Consider the following 12114-nt stretch of genomic DNA (forward strand, 5'->3'; position numbering starts at 1 on the left):
GCACATGGTCAGTTATATGTTGCTTTCTCTCGAGTTTGAAGAGCATGTGACGTTACAGTTAAAGTTCTAAATACTTCATCACAAGGGAAATTAGTCAAGCACTCTGAAAGTGTTTTCACTCTTAATGTGGTGTACAGGGAGATATTAGAATAAGCTTAATCACTTTATCAGTCATTGTTTGCATCACTGTTGTTTTTATATCATGTTTCTGTTGTTTTCATGTTTTTGTTGTTTTCATATCATGTTTTTGTCGTTTTTATATCAAGCCTCTGTTGTTGTTATATCTTTTTTACTGTTATTTGTTAATAAATTTTTATGTTATTTTCTTATATATTTTACTAATTTCCTTTCATTTCTCACACTTATATTATAGAGAAAGGGCAAATAGCAATATTAAAATATCTCCGCTCATTAATTCCCTTTAAAAAATATTTTATTGACTTTTTACAGAGAGGAAGGAAGAGGGATAGAGAGTTAGAAACATCGATGAGAGAGAAACATCGATCAGCTGCCTCCTGCACACTCCCCACTGGGGATGTGCCCGCAACCAAGGTACATGCCGTTGACCGGAATCGAACCTGGGACCCTTGAGTCCGCAGGCCGAAGCTCTATCCACTGAGCCAAACCGGTTAGGGCAATTAATTCCCTTTTTAATGTGCACGAATTTCATGCACCGGGCCACTAGTTTTAGTATAAACCTAATTTATTAATATTATTAAAAAAGAGAACTTATTCTATACAAGAACACCAAATCCAGAAAGAGTGAAGGCAGTGAGGGAAAAGCACAAAAAGTCAAAGGCAAAAGGGAAAGCATAAATCAACTCTCATAAGACCACATCTCCTCTGCATATCAGCAGATATGCACCAATGGCTTGCTGACAAAGCTGCAATAAACAACCATCCAAGCCCAAATCCAAACCTGAAATGTAAAAGACACACATTCATACTTCGTATATTCATGCAATTACTTACACATAATTTCACAAACACTTTTTGAGAAGTGCTTTAAAATAAGCCTTAACAAAATACTCTGCAGAATAAGCCTTAACAAAATACTCTTATAATAATTAGAAATGAGAATTAGATGAGCTTAAAAAAAAAAAAATCAAGTTTTTCTGCCCGGCCAGTGTGGCTTAGGGGTTGAGCTTCCACCTACGAACCAGGAGGTCATGGTTTGATTCCTAGTCAGAGCATATACCAGGGTTGAGGGCTTGATCTCCATAGTCAGAGCTACCAGGGTTGAGGGCTTGATCTCCAGTGGGCGGTGTGTAGGAGGCAGCTGATCAATGATTCTCTCTCATTATTGATGTTTTTATCCCTCCCTCACTGAAATAAATAAAAATATACTTTAAAAAATAAATAAATCAAGTTCTTATTGGGTATTTTTCTCCTTCTTGCTTAGTGTATAAGACATATCCACTATTCTCAATGTGAAGATAAATCAGCCATAAAAAATAGCTTAAAAGTAAATGTTTCAAAGGCATTTTTCCCCCCATGGAATAACCATGCATTTCTAAAATAATTAGATCTTCCTGCTGTGTGTATGTCGGTTATACTTCCTTTTGATCTCAAGGAATTTATAATATAGCTTATTTTTCTAAAGCTAACACCTCATACCCTCCCCATCTGTGCTTTCCACCTGTCTAACTCATCCAGACATTATTACACACAGATTAGAAGCCAGGAACAGTCTTCTGTTTATCTGAATCCTATTTATTCAATTTCTACCTTCACCTCTATATTTCCCATTTCTATTCTGGAAGCTTTTAACTTCTATTGAAAAAAAAAAAAAGGTGCCTTAAGGTCTGAAGAATATGCTAAAAGAAGGCAAGGTCCACTTCTTTGTTCTCATCTCCTTTCCCCTAAACCCATATCCAGCCTAAATCTAGTTTAAAATATTAAGACACACATAAAAACAGAAATGTAAGATGATACATTCACAAGTCACTGGGGCCGACAAAAAATGTTAACATAAAATGCAGAAAACCAAAACATCACGGAAACAAAATTTGTCCAAAGAAGCCTCATGAAAATGATCTGTTACAGTCAGATCCTGAAGAAGGGACAATATTCTGAAAGGGAAGGTAGAAAAGGGCATGCTAGACAGGGGCAAGAACAGACCTATAGAAGGAGAGTCAAGGTGGCTGATAGCTTCGGGCTGTAAAGACCTTTTAAATTTTATAAATAACTGGGGGAATTATCAAGAGTGTGGCTGGAACTTAATATAATTAAATCAATATTTTAGGGTTAGCCTTGGCATCAGAATGCAATATGAAAATAGAAAGTAAGGGAAGGAATGACAGTGGCATGGGGAACCAACTAGACATGTTATATTACAGTTGGAGATTTGAGGCAAGGTTTTTTTTTTTGAGGATTCTCTATAAAAATGGAAATATCTTAGAAAAGACTAAAATAAACAAACAAACAAACAAACAAATAACGTGTTGCTATGAGAGCTAAGGACTTCCCAGAGCAACAAATCAGTGTAATTTTCATAAGTATGCAGTTCAGATTAAAACACCCAATTATGTTCCATTCCTATGACTAGGACAATAACAGAAATAAAATGTATTTTTTTAATGTAGGTCCTCCCCTTTAAAGTATCAACTTGATAGGTGTAATGGTTAATTTTATGTGTCTACCTGACTGCGTTAAGTGAAGCTAAGTAAACCATTATTTTGGGGTGTCAGTGACAACTACCACATGAGTCAAGAATGACATTTGAATGACAAACTAAATAAAGAAGATCATCTTCCCCAAGGTGAAGGGCCTGAATAGAACAAAAAAGGTGGAGGAAGGGAGAATTTACTCTCTTCATGATATCCATACCCCTGGTTTTCAGGCCTGTAGGCTTAGACTAGAATTAAACTGGTTTTCCTAGGTCTCCAGCTTGCAGACCAACAGATCACACGATTTATCTCCATAACTGTGTGAGTCAATCCCTCCTAATCCCTTTCAGTACACCTATATATAATCCATTGGTTTTGTTTCTCTAGAAAATCCTAACAAACACAAAAAAGAAAATCCTAATACAATAGAGGCAGACACTATATCTGTCTTGTTCACAACTCTATATTCCCAGAATCCAGCACAATGCCTTATATACAGGAAATGCTAACATTTGCTGAATTAGAGAATGAAAAACCAAGTAAGAGGTTGTAAAACACTAAGTGCTTGATTTGACAGGTAAGGAAAACAAAAGGAATGCAGAATATTCTCTACACTGAAAGTTTAAAGGCAAAAGCAAGCACCTATTCACGTTTGATTCAAATAAGCCAAATAATTATACAAGTTTAAAAGTTAAAGTTTTAATAGGCAAATGTCTTTCTTTTCCTATGCCGTTTATCTTCTCATCTTTAGGTTATTCATGTCAGTCCTCAGTGAACAATTAAAAAGTATAAGCTCTGAATCAGTACCATAATATACCCATGTTCACAGCATCTACATTTTCAAGACCCTGTCTCTTAAGTTTACTCTTGACATCATCATCCAAACTGCTCTCAGAACATACCATTGAGTCAACTAAATATATTTAGTAAATGTATATTTACTAAACATCATTATATACTGGGCTTCATTCCATAGCAAAACCCCAAACCTTTTAAAAATCTCATTTCCTGTCTGTTTCTTGGATGTATATTACCTCTTCCTAAAAACTGGCTTCTTCTGACTTCAATAGCCCATTATCCCAACTCTCCCCTTGATAAACTTTGAATTCCACCAGTCATTCTCAATTTACTTTCTCTGCTATCTCTTCTATCCTAATCTTAATCAGATCTACCCCCAGCCCTAATTCCCTGGCCTAAGTTTAGTTCTGCATTTTCTGCTACTAACTTAACTATATAAATGAGCGAAACTTGGGTTACCCTGTCACTTTAAACTCAACATATCTTTTCATAAAAGCCACCTAAAGGACAGAATAGTCTGTGCGGGGAATCAAAGTTTTGCCACCCCAAAATATACCTTTGGAAATACTGATTTAAGCTGGTTATTAAAAAACAAGACTCGGAATTAACCTTTCACTCTCCCCCTTACCTGCCTAAAGAAATGCAGATAGAAACTCCTCCTTAAAGGAAGGAAACATATGCTTAACATCATAATATGAAATGTGGCAGAGTGGGAGAAACCTAGCAATGCCTGTTTGAACTTTCTTCTGTGTACCATTGTTTCTGGGTGGCCAACAGGAATTTGTTTACCATCTTTGCTCTTTCTCATCCACCTGCAAATTGTGGGCTTTAAAATCTCAGGCTTCTGCCCCCATTTCCTTCTCCTTTGTCCAAAGGGCATATACTGGTAAAAACCTCAACAGCCTAATGCTCCTTTGGGTCTCATATTTTTATAGCACCCCTGCACATACATCCACAATAAATTTTGGATATTTTCTCCTGTTAATCTCTCATGTTAACTCAGCTAGAACTTAGAAGGTGGGAGAAAAGTTATTTTTTTGACCCCCTCCATTATCTGGCAGTATAGGGAAATGAACTTCCTGATGTTGCTGAACTAGAACCAAAATAAATTCCAAAAAGTCAACACCACTGAGATGCTAATAGACACCTAAGCTGATGAATGTCCACAACAGCAAGCCTTTACTGTCAAATTAATGGACACTGGCATTTAATGATTTGAATTCAAACCTAAACATGCTAGTTTACATTTTGTAAACTGGCTGCCAGTTAGTGAGTTCAGCTGAATATTTAAGAAATCCAATGTAATAAAAGCCTAATATGCTAAGTGTCCGACCGTCGTTCGACCAGTTGCTATGATGCGCACTGTCCACCAGGGGGCAGACGCTCAGACCGTAGGTCAGCTTGCTGCTGGGGTCCGGCTGATCAGGACTGGGCCAGACGGGTGGACACACCCTGGAACCGTCCTGTGGTCCCTCCCCGGCCCCAATCGTGCACTGGGCCTCTAGTAGTAAATAATACAGAGATGATGAATATTCCTGGTAGGAACTGGAGTTAATAATGCAGGTACTCCTAAAATTCTATATGTGAGCCATAACTTTCTAGAGGGCTCCATTAAAAAAGTAAATGCACATAGATAAAATGAATCATGCCTTCTCTTTCCCCAGCACTATTCTAAGAATCATAAAAGATACTTTCATCAACAAGACACAGTTCTTTCCCTCAAGAAATTTCTAGAATGCTTTCCTGTAGGAATGCATCTAAGAGAACAGGAAAATGATTCACATATTGGTTTTCAGAAATCAAAGTATTTGATAGTATGAGATTACAGTATACTTTCCAGTACTATGTTTCCTGGTAGTATAGGGTTTCCTGAATTAATCTAATTCACAGGAGGCGGCAAGTAAGAATCCTTATCAATTTGTAGCTCTAAGAAAAAATGTGAGTTGGTGGGTGTAAACAGGAAAGCACTATTATTAATCTGTGAAATATGGTACAGTACAGTGGTTACTAAACTTTGCTGCACACCAGAGCTTTTATAACTTATGATAACTAAGTCATACCCCACATCAATTAAATCAAAACAAGCAGTTCAGGTTAGCTAGAAGCTAGGTGTCAGTATTTTTTAAAGTTCTCCAATATGCAGCAAAGTTGGGGAACCATTGGTATAATTGAAAGGCAGTAAAATCTATTCAAATAACATATTAGCTATGTGACTTTAGCAAATGAACCACTTTGACTCACAATTTACATGAAACCCCAACTTAGAGGATTGTTGTAATGATTAAATAAGACCAGGACAATGCTTGAATAATGGGTAAGTATATATTTTTTCTTGCATGAAGACATAAAAAGGAATGTTTAGCCACAATGAAGTGAACCAACTACCCACTTATTTCAATAGCATTTATCAATGTGATGAATAAAAGGTAACCATACATGAAAGTAAGAACACATTATTACTACATCAGAGAATGAAAGAGGTATCTTTTATCCTTATCATCCCATCAATTTATATAATGCATTTTTTTAAAAAAACCTCTTAAGACCTAGTTGGTCTTACAAAATCCCTTTTATAAATGAAAGCTGACATTACAAATTACAGTCTTCATTTCAGGTTCAAATCTATGACATCACAGACAGAATCCTAATTCTCATTGTAACTTTTCCCATTTTCCCTTTATATTGAGGATCAGAATATGCTAAACCTTTTTAAACAGCACTTCTGAAGTCCCCATTAAAACAATGCATTCCACTGATACCTTACAGATAAGAAGAAAAAAAAAAGCAGTATTCTAGTTCTTCAAAAGAGTAGGACAAAGAGCTCAACTGCTACTAAGCATTCACCACCCCACCTGATTATTTTATTAGGTAAATCTAATAGTATATTTCATGTTAATAAATATTACTAACCTGCAGCCCTGCATAAATAACATAAAGTTCAGAAAAAATAATATGTACCTGTAATCCAAAAGACCAACTTATATATATATAAAAAAGGAACCTATATTGTCACAGAGCGTAGCTTTATTGAAGATTAGCAGTATTTTAAAAAAAAAATCAGCCGAAACCGGTTTGGCTCAGTGGATAGAGCGTTGGCCTGCGGACTGAAAGGTCCCAGGTTCGATTCCGGTCAAGGGCATGTACCTGGGTTGCGGGCACATCTCCAGTGGGAGATGTGCAGGAGGCAGCTGATCGATGTTTCTCTCTCATCGATGTTTCTAACTCTCTCTCTCTCTCCCTTCCTCTCTGTAAAAAATCAATAAAATATATTAAAAAAAAAAAATCAAATATTCTTTCTCTGAGTAGGGACTACACCAGTGCATGCATTTGTTAAAACCGACTCAGTGGCACATTAAAATCTGAACATTCACTCTGTAAATTACACCTCATTTTAAAAAAATCCCATTAGGACATGCATTAGTTCATGTTGTATGATTATTGGTCATTCAACATTTCAAGAACTACCTGAGATGGTACTGGAAACAAAGTAACAAAAAGCATCATTTAAACTAGGTAATCATTATATTATGAAAGCTATTAAGGTACTCATTTAACCTCAGAAAAACTTCTATTAAACTCAAGGACTAATTTTAATATAAACAGACTAAGCGTAAAATATTCAATTTATAACATGTGCTTCAAATTCTAGTTTTGTTTTTATAGCATTCTTGACATTAACATTCTTACTATAAACATTGACAGATGAGAAAACCTTACTACCAGTAAATGCTACTTTAGATACAGCTTAAATATATTTTGAAACAAACTGATCTAACTCTAAAAATAAACCAAGGTAGTAAAATCAAAATCCATGTACTATACTACACATGGGTTCACAAATATTTACTCCAATTTAAAATACAAAAAAAGTTTTCATCCTGCAATCCACAGATTGAAAAGGGAGAACAAGAATTATAAGCATCTAGTTAAACAATAATACAAGCAATACATTTATAGAAGAGCTTTTCAGTTTCTCTGTATAAGGCCAACGCCATAAAGTGAAGGAGGCAAAGTATGGCTCTGCAGCATCAAATGAAAAGGTGTGGGACATGTGAACTGGCATGACTTGACCTTGGCATAAAGTGAAAATGGTTCACAGGAAAATTCAGAGTTAGGAGACTCTAGTACCCCTCTGAAAGTCAACAGTTTAATTTGTATTATGAGGTGTTAGGCTGTATCTCTTAGGTCTCATCCAGTCAAAAATGCTACCTAAGCATCATCACATCATTCCATAACTAGGAATCCATTATAAGCCAATATAAGCATCTTTAGTATACTGTGGATTCACTTACCCTATGAGTTCAAATCACATTTCTCGTGCATTCAGTGATCTTTCTAATAAAGACATACCCAGTACAGATGTCACCTTTGTTCTCTGATAACAGCATTAGAATGTATTACAGGATATATCCTCAGTGCTAAAAAGCTAAGATTAAAATTTAAGCTGCTTTTAACACTGAAGAGGAAGGATTAATTAGTACTTTAAAAATATCTTCTAGAATACTTGACATTCAGAGGGGAAAAAAAAGTTAAAAATACAAGGTAACAATTGTCCTATGCCCCTCCCAACTTCTTTATTCATGATTTCCTTATAAAAGTAGATTTTACTAATATACTTCCTTCTAAACAATAACCTATGGTTTCCCTCACAGAGATGTCATTTTTAAGAATCTTTAGTGGTGTCTCATCCTATATAATAAAAGGCTAATATGCAAATCGACCGAACAGCGGAACGACCGATCACTATAACGCACACTGACCATCAGGGCCAGACGCTCAACGCAGGAGCTGCCCCCTGGTGGTCAGTGTGCTCCCACAGGGGGAGCACCACTCAGCCAGAAGCCCTGAGCTGGGCTCATGGCTGGCGAGCACGGGGAGCGGGCCTAAGCAGGCAGTCAGACATCTCCTGAGGGCTCCCAGACTGCAAGAGGGCGCAGGCCGGGCTGAGGGACACCACCCCCACCCCCAGCATGAATTTTGTGCATCGGGTCTCTAGTTACTAAATAACATTCAAAGGTAAGATCTAAACATGACATCAAACTGTGATGAAATGGTTTCTAGCTTCTATTTGAAAACAAGTCTTAAAATGTCAGGGTTGAAATTTCTGAGATCAACTAGGCCAGTGACTTTAAGTAGGGAAACTTGTTCAAACAAATCCCTGCTCAAAAGCTCATATGCAAAACTTTTCCCAGAAGAGTAGGAAACCTTAAACCTTTCTGTCCAGAACTCTCCCACTCTAACAAAATTAGAAAATTACTAAGTTGGTAATAACCTTTTTATTTCACAGATCTAAGAAAATGATAGGCCCAAAGAGGTTAAGGCACTGACTAACCCCAGATTACTCAGTCTGCACATGGCAGATCTAGAGCTTGGTTATACCATAATTGTTTCTTTGGAGAACATATTAATTCAGAGTGTCACAAAGAAAGAGAGTGTTGTATCAGAAACACAGTAATTTTAATTGAGCTCCCAGAGGCCAATTCACAAGGTCCAAGGATTTCAGTTTCTTAAAAATATCAAAAGACTGAATGTCATCCTCTCACTCTTGCTCTTTACAGTGGATGCTATGTCTCTAGGTAACAATAGATACTTTAATAAGGTCCTTACTAGGTAAGGGGACCTGATTAGGCAGGTCTGCTATGTAGGTCAGGTAATTTGCAGCTCTTTTTTTCAGATCTATCAAAGTATATTAAAGAAAATGGGGGTTAGGGGGTGTCAACACGTCTAAAACAATGGATAACATATAGATTGCCTTATTCAATCTAGCTAAACTAAAGTCAGTTTAATTCACTATTTACCAAATAAATATTGAGTGTATATATGTAGGTAATGTGGGAAAAAACTGCCACCCAAAGCAAGGTTTATCTAAGTCTTTCTTAATCCTTATTGCTTCAGTGGAAAAACAATTTCCATACTTAAAACCAATGAACCACTTTTGTGTCTATGTACTGACCCTACCATTCCTAAAACAAATTTACTCGTTCCCCACCCTCATCCAATTACTACATTTCTGCCTGAGACTACTCCCAGAAGCCACACTCTATTCTTGGATGCCTGCCCCAACCAGTTCACCAGGCTCTCCTAGAGCCAGATCCTGAAATCCCATCTCCTCTCCCAGAAAGCCTTAACTTGAAAGCCAGGTTAATCTCTCTAGCTCTACCCACAGACAGTTTATAACTGCCACAACTCTCGGTACACATCTTATAATAGATGCCTATTAGTTTGTTCACAAGTTAATTTCCTTTACTCATTGCTTATTCAGTATATTAACCATTACTCTTGTTAGGTACCAGTGTCGTTATTAAACAAAAGCTACTGGATAAAAGGGCATGTATTTAATTTGGGTTTAGCACTGAAAATGCCAGGTGCTTAATGCCTTTTTAAAAAAAATGCCTTCTGAAAATGATTTCAAATATATTAAATTCAACCTGTCTTGTGAAATTTACAAAATCTCCCAATATGGATAAATCTAAAAAGCATTATGCTAAGTGAGAGAAGCCAGACACAAATGTTACCTCATATATGATTGCATTTACATGAAATTCTAGGAAAAACTAGTGATGAAAGCAAATCAACCGGGACCAGGGATGGAGAGATTACATGCAAAGGGAAAAGAGTTTAAAATTTTTAGGCTAATGCAATTGACATTTTCTTTGAGAAGGAAAATATGTAGGTATTTGAATAAAAAATTTCATTCTTCCACAGTAACAAATTTACTTTCCCACAAAGCAGGGTGTTGTTTTTAGGGATGGGAATTAAAATTTCAAATCTGGATCATTTTAGATTTCATATTAACCTTTATCTCAAAAGATAAACCTGGGATTTTCTTCCAAATAATTTACTTTATCACTTAACAACCAACAGAACATTTCATTATTCAATTCTCCCTTTAAAATGTCTATCAACATTGGAAATTGTTTCAGGATAGTGTTAATTTGGTTGTTTCCCCATCAGAATGAATGTATGTAATCTAGCCCTTAATTCAAGATTGGAGGAATAGAAATTGGAAAAGGAAGCCACAGTACATACCAATTCCACTTAATTCTCAACTATCCTGAATCTTTGTTATTTTTGAGTAATTGCTGGAGAATCGCTGGGTTTTAAGCTATCTTTTAGTATCTATTCTAGGAAAGGACTCTTTAATCTCAAAAACCAAACTATTCTAAAACCCTTTAAACATTTTCCCTGATGTGACTGACAACTCAACAGGTTAAAGTTACTTATCAAACTGTGGTTTCGTGATGAAGCTTTCTTTTAATATAACTGAGATCTGAGTATAAATTTCAACATAGCGCTGCGCTCAAACTGCCTTTGCCATTACCCGTAGAAATTTAGTACAGACTGAAATGCAGCCAACACTGCCATTCTTGAAAGAGTAATTAACACCTTGAGAAAGACTTCGCATAGTATAATTTAGTAATTTCACGTCGCATCTGCTGCAGAGATCACAGACTGTCATTATGCCATCTCCTTCCTTGAACCCCACTACCACCCGCAGCTTTCTTCTTGGCTTTTCAAAGGTTTAATCCACTCAGGACCGCTAACGGGGGAACCGAGGCACCTTCCCTTGCGAACCCACGCAGAGAAAAGGGCAGGAAAATGCGGTTGAGTCACGTCGCTCCGCCATTTTCTAAGCGGAGGAGGAAGACATGTTGGAACAAAAACACAACAAAAGAGCAGCCATTTCCCAAGCCAGCTCCAACAGCAGACCGCGCTGGCGGAGCCGGTCCCCTCGGCACCTCCACATCCACCTCCCCGGGCAAACCCAGCGCATCAGAGGTGCCGGCGGAGGAAGCCGCCTCCGACCCCGCCGCGCAGGGATCAGGGCTGACCCGCAGGCCCACGAACCGCAGCGCCTCGGGAAGGACGACGCACGCCAGACGGAGCCGAGTGCAAGCCACGGAAAAGCGACATTAAGTTGACAAACTGAAATGTACTCGGTGCTTGTGCCGACGAACGGTTCAAAGGAAACCACTGGCTAAAGGCAACCAGGTACCACTCAAGTCCCAGGGCCCGGCTGCAGCTGGTCCTGCTACCTGCCTCGGCCTCGGCCCCACTCCCGACCCGTGCGCTCGGGGTTCTTCTTACCGTATGTGGGGGATGCCAACCCCACCCTGAAGAATCTTATAGAGTTTGCTCTCGTACAGCAACTGCGGGTGCCGGGCCTTCTGGGACTCTAGCTTCACGGCCACTTCCTGCGGGGGGGAGAGGGGATAATGGCATCAACATCCCTGCGGGCTCCCTGCCGCTCGGGAAGGAAGGGAGACATTAGCAAGGCTCCAACTCGTGACCAGAAGGTGAAAGTGGGAGGCCGCGGGGAGAGAGCTCCCTTTGTCATCATAAAAGGAGGCTCCGGCCTCAAAGGCCTTTTCAGGGGGCAGTGACGAAATCCGCACGTCCTCTCCAGTGCAGGGCAATGATTCATGCAGAAAACGTAAGGAGAGGTTATGAAGAAATCGGGCGATCGGAAGCCGTCCTGATTAGAACAAGAAGCCCAGTCGAATTAAAATAATATAATATAATATATATATATATCACATATCGCAGGAAAAAGATTTTGCCGTTTTCACCTTAAACGACGGTAAAATAGATTACAATACGGGGAAACTTCCCAGTTCACCCAAGCTTTCTATCGTGGTCTTTCCCTTTTAGGGCAAGAGCGTGGGAGAGGTTCCTAAGCCAGGGGAGCGGGCTCCCTCCGGACCCC

The 12114-nt window shown here is 38.3% G+C and overlaps 1 protein-coding gene across 10 annotated transcripts in view; it reads right to left on the bottom strand.

The window, feature by feature from the left end:
* CSNK1A1 (casein kinase 1, alpha 1) overlaps positions 1 to 12114 on the bottom strand; it is a 41493-nt gene that overhangs the window by 28665 nt on the left and 714 nt on the right. For 9 of the 10 annotated variants that reach the window (XR_001362925.1, XR_001362924.1, XR_001362926.1 and 6 more), the window contains exon 2: positions 11496 to 11602. The exons of the other annotated variant lie outside the window; for it this stretch is intronic. Coding sequence is in view for 6 of the 9 variants with exons in the window: in XM_014543083.1 (XP_014398569.1) it covers positions 11496 to 11602 (107 nt within the window). In the remaining 3 variants the exon portion in view is untranslated. The remainder of the gene's footprint in view (positions 1 to 11495; positions 11603 to 12114) is intronic. 10 annotated transcript variants of the gene reach the window in all.

Source organism: Myotis brandtii, unplaced genomic scaffold, assembly GCF_000412655.1.
Source record: "Myotis brandtii unplaced genomic scaffold, ASM41265v1 scaffold32, whole genome shotgun sequence".
NCBI classification, from domain to species: Eukaryota; Metazoa; Chordata; class Mammalia; order Chiroptera; family Vespertilionidae; genus Myotis; species Myotis brandtii.